Below are 20,881 nucleotides of genomic sequence, written 5' to 3'. Positions count from 1 at the left end.
ACACTGGCCAGTGCAGCTGTCCGCAGCTAGCCAGAGCTATTCCCTCACAGAGCCAGCTCCTGTGTTCTGGGGGCCATGTAGGATCCCTGCAGCTATTACTAACCTCTTGGGGCTACTCTCGATGGGCCTGTGAGGTGAGCAGTGGTCATGCTAGAACTCTGTTCAGCAAACCTCTTTGTGCCCACGTGAGATGTTCATCCCCTAATCTAAGGACATGTCAGAGTTGGGGATGGTAGCCTCAGTGACCTGGAGAGAAGAAGGAGAGAAGGGAATTGGAAGTCATGCTCAAAGCATTGATCCCAGGATTCCCCCCTCCCCAACCCAGATGGAGCCCCGGAACCTGGCTCTGGTCTTTGGGCCGACGTTGGTAAGGACATCTGAAGACAACATGACAGACATGGTAACCCACATGCCGGACCGCTACAAGATCGTGGAGACACTAATCCAGCATGTAAGTGCCCATTGGATGTCTGTATACCGGACGCCCGGGGCCAGGCTCTGCTCCTGCCCGCCTCTGTGCCCCAGGATGCTTGCAACAGCACTGGTAGCCAGAGAGGACACCACTAGGGGGCTACATGGTTTTCAGCAGTGACAGACTGCCATCAAGGCAACAAGAGGAACAAGACTGGACGAGGAGTCAGGGAGGAGAAGCAGGGATAGGACCATGGGGCTGGAGACTGATGCAGCGGGTCCTCAGTAGGCTGTTTAGGGGAGGTGGCCTGCAGAACTGTGACTTGGGCATCAGAGGCCTGTTCCCCAACAGCCACAGGTCAGGTCAGGGAGCACAGGAGGTACAGGACATGGAACAGGAACCAAGGACACATCCTCCATGATGCTCTGGTGCAAGCCACTGCTTCACCTCCCTTCTGACTCCTGGAGGGTCTAATGAGTCTTGGCTTTTGTCTAGGAAGAATGAAGAAACCACCAGCAGAGGGCGCTAGAGGGCACTATCTTCTGAAGCCCACTCAAAAGGCAATTCTTCTTGGGCACTGTTTCTCAAGTTGTAGGTCACCAGTCACAGAGATTGCCTAAGAGCATCATAAAACACAGATATTTATGTTACAATTCACAACAATAAGAAAATTACAGTGGTGAAGTAGATCAAAATGTTATGGTTGGGGTCACTTCGACATGAGGACTGTATTAAAGGTCTCTGCGTTATGCAGCTTGAGAACCACTGGCTTAGGGGTTGCAGGATAATTTTTATGAATCTTCAGATTTCCCCCTTACCTTCTGTGACAGCCACACAGTGTGGACCCAGAGCTTCCTCCTGCAGAGGGAATAAGGTTAGCCTTTGGTCACCAGAGGGAGCTGTGGCCCTCCCCTTTTCGGACACCTTAGGGAAGAAAAACTGAGTCTTGTCACCACTTACTTATAGAGGAGGGAAACAGGTGCTCAGAGAGGGGATGACCTGTGCAAGGTCACACACCAGAAAATGGCATCGCCAGGATTTTAACCAGGTCCGTCTACCCAGGGCTGACTTCCCAGAGGGCAGCTGCTGGGCCCTGACACTGACTCTGGCCTGCTCATCCGTTCTCTCACCCCATGTCAGGGGTCTGGCTGCAGGAAGGAGCCTGTTCTCTACTGTGTGATTTTGGAGAAGTTGTTGGAAGCCTCAGCCTGTGGTCAACACAAGAGTTCCTTGAACAGTAGCCCTTGGGAAGAAAGCAAGCCCATAGCAAGTGAGCCTCCCTGGAGGCAGTGTCTGCCCTCAGTAGGGCAGGGGCCATGTCCGTCTAGATGCATGGCCTAGCGTGTGGGTGGTGAACACTGTGTTTGCTAAGCGACTGAGTCAGCGAATGAGTGACCTGCTGAGCCTAGGCAGGCGGGGCTTTCCTGCAGGGATTCACTCCTGACTAACAGCTGAGCTGGTGAATTTCCACTCTCAGCCTCCCAGGCCTGGAGACATCTTTAATTCTGAGTAGGTAGGCTCCATCCTCTGTAGACCCTTGGGCCAGACCATCTAAGAGCCTGGGGGTCTCTGTAGGAGCAGCAGAGCCAGGCAGGGGTGGATGGTATAGACTGAAGTCAGCCCTGGCCAGACAACGGCCATTGGAATTAGCAGATAACATTAATTCCTCCTGGGATTTCAGCCAAAATGGCTTCCCACGGTAGTTCCTGTCACAAGACCAGACGTCTTGAGGTAGAGGGTGTGAATGGCACCCTGCTGTGCTGCTCATGTCAGCTGGCACCCAGGGCCCAGGGTGGAGGGTTAGCCACTGATTCCATGCATGTCGGGCTCTGAAACTTCTCAGCCTTGGCACTTTTTCTTTCCCACGTTAGGGATGGTGCCCAGGGCGTTCACTGGGCGTGCTATGCAGTGTTCTTGCACAGAGACACAACCCTGACAGCGCTGTCCCATGTGTTGGAGGGTATTTGGTGCCATTGCTGGCCTCTGGCCCTTGGTACCAGGCTGTCTCCTCAACAATGACATTAGGTAATAGGCTGTGCCAGGCAGGAAGAGCGGGGTCAAGGCCAGCCAGACTCCACAGAGTCTGAGGAGAGCCCCGGTGGTAGACTGAGACCCACTCAGTTACATTCGGCCATTTTCTCCTTTCTCCACATTTTACGGCAGTTGTAGTAACGTGCTGTATGTTATATTCTCCTCAGACTGGGGATGTTTAATGCAGTGAAGGGTCAGGCCTGCGACGCCTTGTGGGTGGAGCATGAACAATTACTTCAGCAAATGTACTAGTCTTTAGTCAGGGTTTTATTTTCCTTTATGTGACTTTTGGTCTCTTTCTAAGGAAAATATATATATATATATATATGTATGTATATATATATATATTATATTGTGTGTGTGTGTGTTTGATATTTATTTTGAGGTAGGGTCCCACTAGGTAACTCTAGCCTAGAATTTTCTATGTAAACCAAGCTGACTTGAACTCATAGAGATCCGCCTGCCTCTGAAGACTGCTGCCGTGCCTGGCTGTTACCTATATTTTATACATATAGCTACTTCCCACATTCCTTCTAGCTGTCTTTTTAAAAATTTGAGCTAGTATACAAAGTAATGGGTTTCATTGTGACGTTTTCATAAGTACGGTCACTGTTTAGCCAGCTTCCGCGCCGTTCCTCTGTCCTCTCTGCACCCCCTTTATTTACTAGCAGTAGTATGTATGTGCATAGTGGGGGTGCACACCCTGTGGGTGCTGGAGGTCAGAGACAGCTCTGGAGTTGGTTCTCTTCTGCTTAGTGCGGGTCCTGGGGCTTGAACTCAGGCTACCTGGCTTGCCCACTGGGTCATCCCAGCGGCTCCCATGCCCTTGCTGGTCTCCTTCCTCCGTCTGAGTATCCCTTTCCCGCCCTTCTAAGCTCCCCGTCAGGTCAGTTACCGTCTCTTCCTCCCTGAACACGGCCCCTTCCTGTTTTCATGGGTGTGAAAAACCATGAAGTAAGCGTCCTCTGAATCTGGCCTAACATAAAATGTCTGTCATTTTCTGGCAGATGTCGTGATTTTGATTGAGCTGTGAACATGGCTAGGCATGTCGTTTTGTTTTTAGTTTTTGAGGAACCTCCACACTGACTTCTGTAATGGCGGCACCAGGTCTATATCCCAACTGGCAGCGAGTGTTCCTCGTTCCCCACACCCTCGCCAGCACCTGTTATTCTTCTCCCTCCCCACGTCCGGCCTTGAACTCCTGATCCTCTGGCCTGAGTGCTGGGATTAGAGATAGGTGTGCAGCACATTGGCCCTCGGGTCCGCCATCCTGTCCCACCGGGCACAGCCTGAGGTTGGGTATTGTGACGCCCCCTTCAGTTTCCCTCCGTTAGTATAATGTTGGCTTTACGTCTGTCACATGTGGACTTACCGTGTCGATGTGTGTTCCTTCTGTTCCTAGTGTGGTCTGTGCTGTGCTCTTGAAGGACCTTGAGCTTCTCTGCGTCTGTCTAGGTGATCACATCATTGTCCTTGATAATACATTTCCACGCTACATTACATTTATTGATTTGCACACATTTAACCTTGCACACCTGGATGAAACCACCTTGGTCATGGCGCGTGACGACCGTAATGTATTCTTGAGTCTGGCCTGCAAGTATGTGTTGATAACTCTTGCGTCCCTGCTAATCAGGAGACTGCTCTGCAGTTTTGTTCTCTGTTGGACTCTTGCCTAGTTTGGCCTCAGGATAGTCCTGACTTTGTAGAGCGACCTCAGTAGCGAGCTTCCGGGAAGCTTCAGAAGTGCTGTGAGCTCTTGAAAAGTTCAGCAGAATTTGGCAGAAGTGCGGCAGGCACTTCATGCCTGCTTCAGCCTGATTGGTTTTTGTTTTGTTGGTCTGGTTTTGTTTTTTGAGACAGGTTTTGTGTGTGTGACTCTAGCTGTCCTTGTTCTGGAACTCACTATAGACCAGCCTGGCCTCATGCACCACCGCCACCTGGCACTCTCTGATTTCAGTGAAATACTGACGATTGCTGTAAGCTTTTCCTTAAAGCCCTGCCCATTTCCTCACCAGTCATTCCACACTGTCATCCCTCGGTCTCCAAGGGCCCTTGTGGTCTCTTTCACTGTTGATTTCAACTTTTAGCGTTTTGATTTAGTAAGGTAGGCGAAATTATTTTGAATCTTTTGTATTTGTGAAGACATGCTTTGTGCCTAGAATGTAGTCTGTTTTGGAGAGACCCCATGAGAAGAATGTTTGCCATATCTGTTGGAATAAATACTCTGCTTACCTATGGTGTAGTGGAAACAAAATATTTTTTTTTAAGATTTATTTATTTATTATATATAAGTACACTGTAGCTGTCTTCAGATACACCAGAAGAGGGCATTAGATCTCTTTACAGATGGTTGTGAGTCACCATGTGGTTGCTGGGAATTGAACTCATGACCTCTGGAAGAGCAGTCGGGTGCTCTTAACCATCTCCCCAGCCCCATTATGTAGATTTGAGCAGAGCATTTAAGTTCTGTTGTATTGGGACTGTCCACTATGTTTACTGTGCTCCTGAGTGTCTCTTTTACAGACGTAGAAACAGACGTACACATGCACACACACGTGTCATCTCTCTTAGGGCTGGTTTGTCCAGGACTCACAGTGTAGACCTTCTGTAACCTTGGGCTTTTCCACCTGCCCCCTGATTTCCTGGAAAATCACTTGGTTGTTTATTCACAGGCCATGGCTCTCGGGCTTGTTCTGTGACTGCTTATAACTTGTATAACCCACTTATTTTATTCTTTGTCTGCTACATGGCTGGTTAGTTATTTCTCTGTAGTTTCATAAGTCCAAGTGGTGAATCTTCCTGCATCTGACTAACTCCCAAAGTTCCTCTCTCTCTCCTGGATGTCCCATCTCTTATTTCCTGCCTTTTGCTAATTGGCCATTGATTTTTATTGACAGGTAATGCTTCCACACAGTAAACAAGAGGTTCTCTTTACAATCATTTTTTAAATTAATTTTGTCTGTGTGTGTGGGGGGGAGGGTTATGCCTGCATGCATGTCTGTGTACTGTTTTGCGCCTGGTGTCCACGGAGGCCAGAAGAGAGTGTTGGATCCCTTGAAAATGTAGCCCAGGCTGCCCTTAAACTCACTATGTAGCCAAGGTGACGTCAAATTTACATGTGTACTAAATGTCTTGTTTCTGTGGTGTTATCAACCTAGAACCTTGTGAATGCTAGGCAAGCACCCTACCAACTGAGCTATGTCCTCAGCTCAATTTTTTATTATTAATGCCTCTGACCCAATGGTGGTGACTTTTCCCCTCATGCTGAATAATGAATTCAGAGACTGTTGCATGCTGGATAAGCACTGGGTCAACCGAGCCACTAACCCAGCCTGTTCCTTTAACTGTGTGCAACAGTTTATTTCTTCTCATTGTGTTTCGAAGTTTACTGATTACATAGAATTGCTACACCGGCTTGTGTCCATCTTCTATTTGGTTGACAGACTGAGTTCTATCCTAGACTCTCAGTCTGTGTGGTAACCTTTGCTAAAGATTAATTTTTTTCAAAAGATTTATTTATTCTGTGTATATGAGTACACTTGTAGCTATCTTCAAACACCACCAGAAGAGGGCATGGGATCCCATTACAGATGGTTGTGAGCCACCATGTGGTTGCTGGGATGATTTGAACTCAGGACCTCTGGGAGAGCAGTCAGTGCTCTTTTTTCTTTCTTTCTTTTTTCTTTTCTTTTTTCTTTTTTCCGGAGCTGGGGACCGAACCCAGGGCCTTGCGTTTGCTAGGCAAGTGCTCTACCACTGAGCTAAATCCCCAACCCTGCAGTCAGTGCTCTTAACCACTGAGCCATCTTTCCAGCACAATTGATTTTTTTAAATCCAGCCAGCAGCTAAGTCTGTGTGTCTTTACTGATGGGCTGAGGTCATTTACATGAACGGCCATAACTGAGTGGTATTTGGCAATTGCTGTCATTGAGTTGCCTGGATTATTGTTTGTCCTGTTCTCTCTCCCCTGTTAGCACCAAGGGCTTTTTTATCGCTCTGGACGTCTGCCTAGCTCTTCCTGGTGAGATGTAGTCTTCGTGTGCTCTCCTGGCTGAGACTTACTCCTGTAAACCTTTCCTGCAGCGCTGGCTTCAGGACTGCTTTAGTTTGTGTTCATCTTGAAATGCTCTTAGTTTTCTGTCAGCTTCAAGCCGTAGCTCTCCTGGGCCCTGTCAGCAGTTAGTTACAGGCGTCCCGGCCCGAGAGGCCCCCTCCATGCTTGGCTGTGGCCAGCTGGTGTTTTTCCGGTGGATCTGCCTGTGTAAAAGTGTTTCTTTTTATTTTTCCACCTTGCCTGTAATCGGTCTTGAGGAGATTCTTCGTGCTTGTTTGGGGCTCCCTTTAGGTGTCTGTCTGTCTCTAGCCTTGGCATTTTTCTGCTGTATTCAGAGTCTGTGTGCCTTTCAGTCTAATCTCAGCTCCGTCCAGCCTGTGATGCTCAGGCGTGGTCTCCTGATCCTACATCAGAGTTCCCAGTCATTGTGGCCAAGCTCATGTTTTTTTCCCTGTGTTGTTACACTGTTGTGTTTTGGCCACCAGTCCTCTGTCTGCGTCCAGCTGTGATGAAACACCTTGGCTAACTCCGGGTGGGGTTGTTTTGTTGACATTTCCACACCACAGTGGTTATCAAAAGAAGTCAGAGCAAGAGCCCAGGTTCTGGAGCTGAAGCCAGGCCTCGGACGAGTGCTGCTTACTGACTTGCTCCTCGTGCTTTGCTTTCCCATACAAGCCAGGGCCATCAACCAGGAGCAGGGCCACCACAGTGGGCTGGGCCATCCCCCATCAATCATTAACCAAGAAAACGCCCAGCAGACTTGCCTACAGGCCAGCCTATGCAGACACGTTCTCAGTTGAGAACCCCTCTGGTTTGTGTCTGCTGATATAAAACTAGCCAGCCCACCCTGCATCCCTGACACGTCTTCTCCGCTCCATCGGCGTCCATCGGCTGTGCTTTCTGCTCTGTTCTTTTATTGCATTCATTGAGTTTTTCATTTCCAACGTTTCTATTTTTTCCGCACATCTGTCTTTGCTGACCTTTTCCTCTGCTTTGCTGATTTTCCTCCCCAGATCCTAACTTGATTTTGCCTGTCTTTGTGTCCTGTTTTAAATAACTGAGTCTTTTTTTTTTTCCGGAGCTGAGGACCGAATCCAGGGCCTTGTGCTTGCTAGGCAAGCGCTCTATAACTGAGCTAAATCCCCAACCCCATAACTGAGTCTTTTTACTAGTAAGCTTTTGACATCGTCATCTAGGATTTTACTATTACAGTATCATAGGAAGGTAGATGGGTAGAGAGATAGATACATAATGTATAGAATGTGTATGTTTTCCCTACAGGTATGTATGTGTGCACCACATACCTGCAGAGGATATGGGATCTTCTGGAACTAGAATTACAGGGGTGTGAGCTGCCATGAGGGTGCTGGGAATTGAACCAGGACCTTTGCAAGAGCAGCCAGTGCCCTCAACCACTGAGCTGTCCCTCCATCTCTTAAAGCATCTCTGCCTTTGGAGGAGCCCCGTTGGAGCCTCTTCCCGGCTTTCCATTTCTCTCTCTGCTGTGGTATCTGGAGATCGGCTTACTGAGCAGCCTGCCTGCTCCAGAGGCCTCCATCCCTAGCGCCACTCAGAGAGGAGGAAACAAAACTACTGTAAAAGCAACAGCGCAGTGAGGAAAGGGCACCTTTGTTAGTTTGTTAATGACTGTAGACTGCAGAGGTGTTAGGAAGTTACAGTTCTCTCAGGCAGCTGTAGAGAGAGTAAGAGATAAAGAGGCAGGGAGGGGAAATGGAGAACAAGCAAGGTTAAATAAATGAGAGGAAAAGAAGAAGAAACGGAATAGAGAAAATGCATTAGAAAAGATTAGAAAAAGTGGAAAAAGGAAGAAAAAAAGATTTCTCCATTTTGAGAAAGTTTAAACTCAGGACCAGTGGACTGTCTCAGTTTCGTAAAATGCCTGCTGCTGAGCCCGAGGACCCGGGTTCAATCCCTAGCATCCTTTGGAAGGAGAGAACTGACTCAAAATTACCCTCTGACCACACACACACACACACACACACACACACACACACACACAAAACACAATGTTTTTAAAAGTTAGATAAATGGGGCTGGAGAGATGGCCCAATGGTTAAGAGCACTGACTGCTCTTCCAGAGGTCCTGAATTCAATTCCCAGCAACCACATGGTGGCTCACAACCATCTGTAATGGGATCTGATGCCCTCTTCTGCTCTCTTCTGCTATGTATCTGAAGAGAGTGACAGTGTATTCACATTAAATAAATTAATTACTTAAAATTAAGTAAATATAAGAAGAGTAAAATAATTAAAAACAGCTTTTAAAAAATTGAAATACACGTGGTGGTGGCCCATGCCTTTAATCCCAGCACTTGGGAGGCAAAAGCAGGAGGATCTTTCTGAGTTCAAGGCAGGCCTGGTCTACAGAGCAAATTTCAGGGTAGCCAGGGCTACACAGAGAAACCCAGTCTTAAAACAAACAAAAACCAACAACAAAATTGAAACACAAAATAAAGTCAAAACACTACTAAAGGAAAAGAAGGAAGAAGGAAGGAAAAAGAGTGCCCAGTAATGAATGGAAATGTACAAGTAAATGTAAAGTAGAAGACTGTATGAAAAGGAATAAAAGGTAGGACAATTTGTGCACACAATAGAACATAGACACGGCTAAAAGTGGCGTCAAAGCAGAGGCAGGCAGCACCCGTTGCTACCCAACCCTCTGCTCCCTTGCAATGGCAGTGCACCCAGGGGTCCGTTCTCATGTTGTAAGAAAGAAACATCTTTCTGAAATGTCTTGGGGCGGGGGTTGTGGCTCACGCCTGTCATCACAGCACTTGAGAGACCAAAGCAGGAGGAGACTCACTGCACGCTTGAGGCCAGCCTCTTCTGTGTAGCCAGGGCTACTGGACAAGACCACGTTTGTTTGTTTGAAGAGAGTGGGGATGTGGAGTTTGGCAGGGAGCACAGTAGGGGTGGAAAGGAAACCTGAGGAACCCTTTCTGGGTCCTCAGAACGTGGAGCCTGCCTGTCCCCTGCAGCGGGGATCTCTGCAGTGTTCCCGTGTTCAGCCTTTTCCCAGGCTTATGCTGGTGCTGGGTCTGTGTTGGACAAGCTCTTCCCAGAGTAAGCTACCCCCCTTCTGTGTGTGCCAGGGCCTCTAGGACCACACTTCGCTTTGCTGCCTGTGGGATGGGCAGATTTTTCTAGCCCTCTCGAGACCCCCTAGGGTGGGGTTCTCGAGGTGAGCCCTAGCCATGATAGAGAGATCTGTGCAGGCAGAGGACTGTGGAAACTTTTAAGGCTTCCTAAGTGATACTCTTGCTGCTAGAGGGATGGGGCTGTGGGTGTGAAGTAAACCCCTGGAGGTTCAGCGGTTCAGGTTCTGCCCCAGTGAATGCTGCAGAGATTGACCCACGCATTTTAGGCTCAGGGCTATCACACTCCAAGCTTAGTCTCAGCTGACATCATCTGCTTCCGCCACCAAGAGTGGAGCCCTGTGCTTGAGCCTCCTGCAAATCACACTTGCATTTGTCGGAGGTTTTGTTGTGCTTTTGAGACAGGGTTTCTCTGTGTGGTCCTGGCTGTCCCGGAACTCACTCTGTGGACCAGGCTGGCCTGGACCTTAAAGATCTGTCTGCCTCTGCCTCCTGAGTGCTAGGATCAAAGGTGTGTGCTACTACAGCCTGGCCACATTCAGCCGTTAATGTCCAGCTTTCTGACTTACAGAGCCTTCTGGGACTCTCTGACTGGAATTGTTCCCAGGGTTGGGAGGCCCTGGTATTTTGAGCCTTTGTCTCCCACGTAGCAGACTGGCCTTCAACTTGCTAAGCAAGTTCAGAGGGACCTTGAACTTGATCCTCTTGCCTCCTGCTCATAGTGTTGTGGAGATCAAACCCAGGACTTTGGCATGTTACTCCAGCTGAGCCTTCTCCCCAGAACAGCTCAGCTGGTCGTCATTCGCTGTTTTTTATTTTATGTGTATTTATGTATCTGTTGTAACTGGATTGTGTCCGTGCACAACGTGTTTGTAGAGGAGGTTGGCTCTCCAGGAACTAGAGTTACAAGTGGGTGTTAGTTGCCATTTGAGTGCTGGGAATTGAACTCAGGACCTCTGGAAGAGCAGCCAGTGCTCTTAACCACTGAGCCATCTCTCCAACCCATCTTCACTTGCCCTGATTACACTAATCAAGGACTTTCCTATCTTTTTGCAAAACATTGGCTTAGACACCTTTGGTATGGTCTGGTAAATCATGCCTGTATCCCGGCACTCAAAAGGCTGAGGTAGGGGAATCTCTGAGACATTGAGGCCAGCCTGGGCTACATTGAAAGGCCCTGTCTCAGCCACCGCCACAAGAAAAACTGATGTCTTTTTACTTCGCTCTGTGTTTCTGTCCACTTGAGATTTTTCCTTACCTCTTGCATCTTCGGGATTCCCGGGTCCCCCCTTGGCTGATAAATAGGGTCCTCAGCTCACCTGACATCACTGTCATCACTCTTTCATGACACCCGGACGCAAGGCCACAACTTTGCTTAGTTTGTTTTACCTCTTAGCAAGTCCGTTTTTTCTAAACATTTAAGGGAGTTTTAGATTCATAGCAGACTTGAGCAGAAGATACAGAGACACCCCCGAGCTCGCCACGTGGACCCTTCACCGTTACCCACATACCCCAAAGCTGGAGCCTCTGCCATGACAGAGAACTGGCCATAGTCACCTAGAGTGTGGCGGGCTCTAGCTCAGTTCACAGCCCTGGGTTCTACACCCAGCACCACCAAGAACCTGACAGCTCATCCTACCGACTGGCATTCATAATTAACGTCATAGCTAACGTTAGAGTTCACTCCTGTATGCTCCGTGGGCCTGGAGAGACACATCATGACATGTGTCCATCACTGTAGTGTCATACAGATCGCCGCCAGAGCCCTAACCGGCAGGCGCACTCTGCCTTCACCTTCCCCCTCACACTGGACCTGGGGTTTGCCTTTTCCACAACATCATGGGGCTGGAGTCAAGCAGTGTGGACATTGGCAACACAGATGACACAGCAGTGGTTCCAGAGGTGTGAGTCCCCTTGTGTCTTTTTTTCCTTAGAATTATTTGTTTTATATTTGTGAGTACACGGTAGCTGTCTTCAGACACACCAGAAGAGGGCATCAGATCCCATTACAGATGGTTGTGAGCCACCATGTGGTTGCTGAGAATCGAACTCAGGACCTCTGGAAGAGCAGTCAGTGCTCTTAACCACTGAGCCATCTCTCCAGCCCCCCACCTTGTGTCTTTCCATGACCCAATAAATAGGTGGTTGTTGTTGTTGTTGTTGTTGTTGTTGTTTTGCTTGTCTGCTTTTGAAACAAGATCTTGATGTGTAGACCATGTTTGCCCGGGAATTTGCGCAGATCCTCCTGCCTCAGTCACCCTAGTGCTGAGATTACGTGCATGTACCACCATCCCTGACTAATAGCCTGCATCCATCTGATATTGAATAATGTCCCACGGGGCATATCGGGGCTTATTTACTCATTCCTCCCCTGAGAGTCACACGTCAGCGCTCAGTCACTCAGTGAGACACCTGAGGGAGTCTCTCTTGTCAGGGAAGTTTATTTGGCTCACAGTTCCCATGACTCCGGTCCGTGTGTCAGTGTCTCTGTTGCATTTGGCCTCTGGTATCACTTTGTGATTGTAGCTGGAGCGGAGAAGAGTAAAACTGTCCACCTCATTAGCTTGGGAGCAAAGAGAAAGAGGGAGAAAGGTAGGCTGGGTCCCACCCTCCCCTCTGGGGTATGGCCAAAGGCTCCACCTCCTAACGTGCCTTCTGGTAGTGCCACCTGGGCACCAAGCCTTTGATGCCCTTGAGGGATTTGTGCAAACCACAGCAGACAGTGTGGTTGCCCTCAAGCCTCAGCTGTTACAAATCAAGCTGTTTCACAGACAGCTATGTGCAGATCTATCTGTGTGAACTTATGATTTTGGCACCCATGACCAGGACTGCAAGGTCACAGGAAAAGAGTGTTGTTAGCTTAGCAAACAATCATGGGTGTGATCCAGAGTGGCCCGCCATCTCTTCCAGCAGTGAAAGAAAGCTGGGTTCTCTTTTCTTTCCTTTTTTCTCATACAAAGTCTCATTGAGGAGCCCCATCTGTCCTTAAACTCTGCAGATTCTCAGAAGCTTGGGATCCACCTACCTCTGCCTCCCCACCCCTCAGCCGCATTCGGTTCTTGTCAGTATTGGTGTTGTCCAATGTAGTTGATATCATCGTCCTCCTCCTACTGGCTGTGTGGTGGTACTGTGTGCTTTTCCTTTGTGTGTCCTCGTGTTGTCCCCACCAGTAGCCTCATTCACATTGGCCTATGGGGATTGACCCTGCAGCCTCACATGTGCTAGGCAAGGGCTCTGCCACCCAGCTACAGTCCCCACCTCCTGTGCTCACCACCCAGCTGCAGTCCCCACCTCCTGTGCTCACCACCCAGCTGCAGTCCCCACCTCCTGTGCTCACCACCCAGCTGCAGTCCCCACCTCCTTTGCTCACCACCCAGCTGCAGTCCCCACCTGTGCTCTTCACCCAGCTGCAGTCCTCACCTGTGCTCACCACCCAGCTGCAGTCCCCACCTCCTTTGCTCACCACCCAGCTGCAGTCCCCACCTGTGCTCACCACCCAGCTGCAGTCCCCACCTGTGCTCACCACCCAGCTGCAGTCCCCACCTGTGCTCACCACCCAGCTGCAGTCCCCACCTGTGCTCACTTGTCATCTGTGGTTTCTTTCTTGATGTTCAGGTCTTTGGCCCATTTTCGTTTATCCTCCTGTTTTGCGGTGCAAGTGTTCTTTTGTATTTTACACGGGAAGCCTTTATGAGCTCTGCAAATACGTTTTTCTATCCTTTGGTCTGTCTTCACCCACTCGTAACATCTTCTGTAGAGAAACCTTTTCTTACCTGACTACACCTAAATGCCATTCAGACTGACGCATGGACAGCTAGGGTTTCTCCGTGGGTTTCATGTGCAATGCTATTACTGTGATGTAGTTCTGTGTAGTAACATGTTTCTCCATGTGTGAACTCTGGAAGGGGCGTTAGTTCTTAGAAAATCATCACCCGTTCTCATTTTACTCCACCGTGAGACGATGACTTGGCCTGCGCAGCCAAGGAGCCACTGGAGATTTGGCTTTTGAATGATTCGTGCATGTTCTAGAAGAATGATCTTCTCAAAGGTTGAGGGCCAAGCCCCGAGTATGTTGACTAGTTCAGATTTGTCTAATGAGTTCCTAAAGAATCAACATTTCTGCATATGTGTATAAACATTTTATGTGTTTACCTGCACGAGCGTCCATTGACCATGTGTGTGCAGTGCCTACAGAGGCCAGAAGGCACCAGATTCTCTGTAATTGGAGTTACAGCTGATTGTGAGCTGTCATGTGGGTGCTGGGAATCAAACCTGGCTTTTCTGGAAGAGCCTCCAGTGCTCGTAACCTCTAAGCCATCTCTATAGCACCTGCTCAATTTTTATCTGTTCAGTCAGCTGCAGTATTTCTGTAGTCTCCTGCAAGTCTGTGAACTGTTATCTGTGTGCGCTGATCCTCTTTTCCATGTTTGCACATCTGGAGAGCAGAGGTTGACAGACATCCAGCATCTATCACTCTCCGCATCGTTATTCACAAGGTCTCTCAGTGAACCCAGAGCTCAGAGTCAGCTAGACTGGCTGGTCAGCCAGCCCTCAGAGGCACCGTCTCGGCTCTCCAGTGCCAGAGTTAAAAGCTGGTGTCATCATGCGGTCCTGCCTTTTGACACAGGTGCTGGGGTCTTCATTCCTATGCCACAGACACTTTGTCAGCCACTGCCCCAGCTGCCAGTTGTCCTTACAATATTTTTAAGATATCTCAGGCCCAGATGTGGAAGTTCACACCTATAACCCCAGCACTTGGGAGCTGGAAACAAAAGGACCAAAAGTTCAAGGTTAGTCTGGGCTACAGGATACCTTGTCTCAAAAAAGAAAAATGACAGCATATATGCTACAAATTATTTTCCTTTTCTTTTCTTTTCTTTTTTTTTTTTTTGAGACAAGGTCTCATGTAGCCCCAGTTGGCCTGAGTAGACTGGCCTCAAACTGACATGCCTCCTGCTTCCGCCTCCCTAGCGCTGGGATTGTAGATATGCACCAGAATGCCTGGGTTTATCCTGAAATTTAGGTTCTTTTTTTTTTTTTTTTTTTTTTTTCGGAGCTAAAGGGGCCTTGCTTCCAGGCAGGCGCTCTACCACTAAGCTAAATCCCCAACCCCTATCCTGAAATTTAAATGAGAGTTTAGCAGGATATAAGTCTTCTGGTTTCAAAGTGGCACAGATAGGAAACGATATTTTTAATCCATGCTGTTGAGTTATTTGTGAGCAGTACAAACCTCTGGATTCCGGAGCCTCGGGGTTCACTTTGTATTTTAACTCATTCTAATTGACAAGATATTCTGTAGCCAGGCTGGACTGGAATTCACAGGGTAGCCTGGGCTGCCCTTGAACTCAAATAAATTCTCTAGCCCCAGGCTCCCTACAAGCACAAACCACTATGTTAAGTGTACTTGGCATTTATGGAAAAGGTCTTGCCTGTCTGACCCTGAGGGAAGCTAACATTTGTTTCCAGGTATTTCCTTTCACTGGATAGAGTGTGACACCCCGGATGTCAGTGGGGAGCCAGGGACCTTGGGATGATGAGGCCCTGCACCCTCAGCTCCAGCTGTGATCTGGCTCCCCAACAGGATCAGTGCACCTAGTATCCACTAGAGGGCGCTGCCGACTAGGCTTTCTGGCTGGCTAGGAGACATACACCATGGTGAGGCACCTAGGACCAGTAGCCTGCTTGTGATGGGCTCTCCCTAGCACTGATTGGTTTCTTCCCACTTGTGGTCCTACTTTGCCTCCCTGTAAGGGTTTCTCATAGCTCATGGAGCTGTCTGAGCCTCCTCTTTTAGGACTTATCTGAAGGAGGAGTCACCTTTGGGACTGTGGGTCCTTTGGCCTGAAGGTTAAGAAACCTACATCTTCTCTTAACTCCCCATGTCAACTTCATCCTGTCTTTTGTCTCCTCTGCAGTCTGACTGGTTCTTCAGTGATGACGAGGACAAAGGAGAGAGAGTAAGTGAGGAGAGGGTGGGCGGGGTCTGATCTGAGATGACTCTTGTCCTGGGGGAGGACTTACAGCAAGATTCAAACGGGTGTGGTGGAGGAGAGATGGCTTAGAGGTTAAGAACACCTACTGTTCCTTCAGAGAACGTGAATGTGGTTCCTAGCACCCACAGTTCTCACAACCACCTCCAGTCCCAGCCCTTTCCAGGCCCCGCCCCCTCTGGCCTCTCTGGGCACTACACTCAAGGGCACAAAACACCCTCAGACACAGATAATTACATATATTGAATGCTGAGGTTGGAGAGGTGACTCAGTGGTTAAGAATACTTGCTGCTCTTCCAGAGGACCCAGGTTTGAGTCCCAGGACCCATATAGCAGCTCATGGCAGTCTATACCACAATGCCGGGGCATCTGATGCACATATATACATACATGTAGTCAAATACCCAGACATAAAAAGTTAACAAACATAAAATCTATAAAAAAAAAATCAAGCAAGGGAAGATTCTTGGCCCAAGGCACCTACAGTCTGATGGAGGAGACACAGCCCTGCCTTCCCTTCAGGAGCAACAATCCGATGGGGACAATACAGGTCAAACTCCAAGAAAAGGCAGGATTCAGCATGTAGAACAGTCCCTGTTCTCAGCTGGGGGAGCGTTTCGGGGCGACAGGACACAGTGCTGTGGGAGGTCTGTCAGACCTGGTCCCGGGCGTTCCCACTGAGGGAGCCCCACTCATAGAAGAGACGCGAACCCTATCATCAGCCTGAGAAGCCCGAGGGCTAACGATCTGGAGGCTGCCGCCTGACTCCTCCTTCTGGTTGCAGACCCCTGTTGATGACAAGGAGCCACAATCGGTGCCCAACATCGAGTACCTCCTGCCCAACATTGGCAGGACAGTGCCCCCCAGTGATCCAGGCTCAGGTGAGTAAAGGAACCTGTGAGGTGGGGAGAGGGGGTGGGCTCTGCCTTTCTGAGGGGCCCAGATGCCTGGCCAGATGTTTAGCTTCCCTGCCTCTCCCTGCCGGAGTCTGGCCTGGTAGCACCCCAAGACGGCCCATAGAAGGCTTTCTCCCTCTCTGGGAAAACCCAGATGTTTGTCAGCTCGCCCAGGGCCGGGCAGGGCTATGTGCTTGGCCTCTTCACTGGTCTCTCTCCTGAGCCCTTGATCTTCACAGCTGGCGGCGTACTTCTGGGCACATTCCACTTTTTAATTTCTCTTCCTTCTCTCCTTGTACCCTGTCCCTCCTTCCTCTCTCCCCGTGATCTCCTCCTCCTCCTCCGTCCTCCCTTTCCCCTGCTTCTCCTGCCCTCCTCCTCCAGCGGACCTGTTGGAGATTTAAAGGGTATAGTGCGGTGTCGCGGCCTCGGTCACTAACAGCAGCCGGTGATTATAAGAAGGCTGGGCAGGCGTGAGTGGTGCACACGTCCTCAGCAGCAGGGAACCCCAGCCTGATACAGCAGTTGGCAGTGCTGGTCCACAGCTGACCTCTAACCCTACCCTGCCTCCTCTCAGAGGAAGTCAGAGGCCCCTGCCCTGCCAACAGATAGCCCTGAGCTCTGTGTCCTCCCCCGTGACCGGAGGCACTTCAGGGTGACCAAGATGAGGGAAACCTGAGTGTGGACTTAGCCTCTGCAAGGACAGGTTATACTGACAACCATCCTAGAAGTCATTTTCAAAGGACAACCCCTGCCTCAGTTCGGGTTCTGGACACACATCCTGGACGTCCTGTGCCAGAGGAAGATGGCTTCTGTGCTCGGAGGCCAGGGAGTAGACAGACCCTTTCTTCTTGGCCCTGGCCACTAGCTCATCTCACATCACTGCCTGCTAGCCTGTCCAATTATCGTCCCAGAGAAAGGGCCCCACAGCATCCTTAGTTCTGAGATACACGCTGTGGGTGGGGTAGCAAAGAGGAGCCCCCTGCCTCTTCTAATCACCTGCTGCCGCCTGTCCCGTGTGTGTCGAGTGTGGTCAGCCATTCTTGCTCTGCTCACCATTTGCAGGGAGGGGGCTGGGGAGGGGCCTCTAACCTGCCTGCCAGAGAGTGTGGATTAACTGCACCAGCTCTGTATCCCAGGTTTGAACCAACGGGCTCCCTCTCCTGCCTTGGAGAGGGCACTGCCAGGCCTCATATGGTTCCTTCTCCATTCTGGAGATATTAAGGAGTGGCACTCTAGTCCCTTGGGTGTGATGGTTTGACTGGGTTTAAAAGGGGGCCTTGCCCCTTAAGGGCAGGTTGATGTCGGCTCTGTCACCAGCCCACTGTACCCGTGTTTCACCCACCTCATCTTTGCTTTGTCCCTTGATCATTTAGTGTGCCTTTCCCTTCTCATGGGATGGGGTGGGGCACCTATTTCTGCACTGTGTGACTCCATTACTTCAGAGTATCTGTGATGTGCTGTGCTGCTCCATTGTGGTTTCTGTGGACTGCATCTGATACTGGCATTTTCTCTCCAGTGCTTCAGAGTCATAGGAGGCAGGAGGGGGAGGGGAGAGGAGGAGCCAGACCCAGAGAAAAACCCCCTTTGTCCTTAACCCTGGGCAAGTGAAGACTCAGTGGCCCACAGCCTGATGTCACTTCCTGCCTCTATAAGAAATGGTAGCTAACAACATCTTCTGATGGGAGTAACCCATAGAAAATGCCAGGCTAGACAGTGGCCCTCCTAGGGCCTGGGGAGAACAAACGCCTTCATCTTTGAACCTTTGATCTTTCCTGGTCTAACTTCCATTTTCTTTCTTTTGCCAGCAGATTCCACCACCTGCAGTTCAGCCAAGTCCAAGGTTAGTGCCAGGGCTGCCTGCACAAGGCAGTTCACTGCAGATTATGGTCAAGAGGACGGAAGTTGCACTGGGAGGGGGGTGGGTTGAGGGTCCTGCGGGGATGGGTGTCTGAGGGAGGGAGAATCTAACCATGGTGGTGTGGAGAGGCATCTGATGTAGAGAGGGTGGTCTTGGGGTTTGGTAGCTGAGGGGCAGTGGGCCTGAGAACAGTTCTTGTTGCAGAAAGTCCTGAGTTTGAGTCCTGGCTTCGCTACTTAGTTTTACGATGTTGGGTAATTCTTTCTGAATTGCAGCTTCCATATCTGTAAAGTGAAAACAACAGCAATATGTCTGCTGTGATAAATATGTTTTAAGGTCCCTAGGAGAGCTGAGAATGGTGGCTCAAGCCTGTAATTCCAACACTTGGGAGCTAGAGGCAGCCTGGGCTGCATACTTTGTTCCAGGTTAGCCAGGGCGTCATAGCAAGATCCTCTCTCTAAACAAACACAAAAACAAAACAAAACAACAAAAAAAACAAAAAGTTGTCTGGGAGGGCTTACCAAAAGAAAAGAAAACAATAAAGATGACTGAGAAATCAATGAAACTGAAAACAATTAAGAAAAATCAATGAAATTACAAGCTGTTTCTTTGGGAAAAAAATCAATAAAATTGATAAACTTCTAACCAGACTGACAGAAGAAAAACAGATGGCACAAATTACCATTGCTAAATGACACAGTACATCTACAGACCACATAGACAGGAACACAGGTCATCAGTACAGACCACACAGACACTAACATAGGACATCAGTACAGACCACACAGACACTAATAAAGGACATCAGTACAGACCATACAGACACCAACACAGGACATCAGTACAGACCATACAGACACCAACACAGGACATCCGTACAGACCACACAGATACTCAGAGAATAATACCATAAGCAACTCTGTGCCTAAAATCCCAGTAACTTAAAAGACATAGACCTATTCTTAGGATTTAAATTACCAAAATTTGCATAACAATTAGCCTAAATAGTCCTATATCTATTAAAAAAATTTAATTTGTGTGTAAAAACTTTCAACAGGGAAGATGCCAGGGCGAGATGGGTTCACTGGTAAATTCTACCGACTATCTCTAGGGGAAAATGTTTTGGGTTTTCTGTTTGTTTATTTTTTAAATTATACGTATTTATTGTGTATATGTGTGTTCTTGTTTTCTACAATGTGAATCATGGGAATTGAACTTAGGTCTCAGGCTTGGTGGTAAATTCCTTTACCTGCCAAGTAATTCTTTATTCCCTTGTTATGTTTGTTTGCTTGCTTGCTTATGAGGCAGGGTCTCTCTATGGAGTCCAAATTTGTGATCTTCCTACTTTTTTCTTGGGTACTGGGATTATAGATGTATGCCACCACACCTGGCTTATTTTTCTAATTTTAAATAATTTATCCAATTTTATAGTATCTTAGTTATAAAATATTATCTTAGTCTGTTCTATTTCTATGAGGATACACCATGACCAAAACAACTATTATAAGAAAAAGCATTTAATCGGGCCTGGCTTACAGTTTCAGAGGTTCAGTCCATTATCATCATGGCAGGAAGCATGGTGGCACACACGCAGACACTGGAGAATTACATCCCGATTCAGAGGCAGAGAGAGAGACAGAGACAGACAGACAGAGACAGACAGACTCCGGGCTTGGCAGGGGATTTGAACCAAGGCCCCATGACACACTTCCTTCAACAAGGCCACACCTCTTCATCCTTCCAATCCTTTCAGTGCCACTCCCTGATGACTCAGCATTCAAATCTACAAGAGTGGATGGGGGCCATATTCAAACCACTGCAATAGAATATTTAAAAATAGTCTCCTATTTCACAATAGTGGGCCACATATATGAAAGTGGCCCATATAGCCTTATGTGTGTGATAGGTTAATACCAACAAGTTTATCTAAGTTCACACAATGATTAAATCACAATTGAAGAGGACCAGAGTTCAGTTCTTAGCACTTTTGATTGATGGCTCAGAACCACCTGTAGCTTCAGTTCCAGGGGATCTGGCACCCTTTTCTGGTCTGTGGGCCCTGCATGCATTCATGAATGCATGTGAACGCACATGCACATGTATGCACTAAAAAAAAAATCTAAAAAAAGTTATTTTGCTTGCATAGAAATACTACCACAGGGATAAGAGAAAGGGGCGGGGGGGGGGGGGTTGGTCTGAAACTTTAAAAGCATTTGCAGAGGACCTGGATTTGGCTCCCAGCACCCTCATGGCAGCTCACAGCTGCCTGTAGCTCCAGTTCCGAAAGATCTGATGCCCTCCTTGGCCACTGTTCTCATGTTGAACATACATGCATGCACTCACATGTACACATAAAATAAAAACAAATCTTAAAAACAATTTACTACCAATTCTCCAGAATCTCTAGTGGAGTGGAAGAGGTGGGACTGCTTCCCATCTCTGCATGTGACACCTGCCACCCCCATACCTACAGCTTCCAGTGTCTCCGGACACAGCTGTATTCACTGACTCATGCCAT

General features: G+C 48.6%; 1 protein-coding gene across 1 annotated transcript in view; it reads left to right on the top strand.

Moving 5' to 3' along the window:
- The window catches only part of Arhgap23 (Rho GTPase activating protein 23), a 53,937-nt gene that overhangs the window by 26,475 nt on the left and 6,581 nt on the right, over positions 1–20,881 (top strand). Inside the window, 4 exon segments of the mRNA XM_032911803.1 lie at positions 326–451; positions 15,532–15,573; positions 16,391–16,487; positions 18,314–18,345. Coding sequence (XP_032767694.1) covers positions 326–451; positions 15,532–15,573; positions 16,391–16,487; positions 18,314–18,345 — 297 coding nt within the window.

This window comes from Rattus rattus, chromosome 9, assembly GCF_011064425.1.
Source record: "Rattus rattus isolate New Zealand chromosome 9, Rrattus_CSIRO_v1, whole genome shotgun sequence".
Taxonomy (NCBI): Eukaryota; Metazoa; Chordata; class Mammalia; order Rodentia; family Muridae; genus Rattus; species Rattus rattus.
The sequence above is the reverse complement of the archived record's forward strand: the minus strand, read 5'-3'. Positions and strand labels throughout refer to the sequence as shown.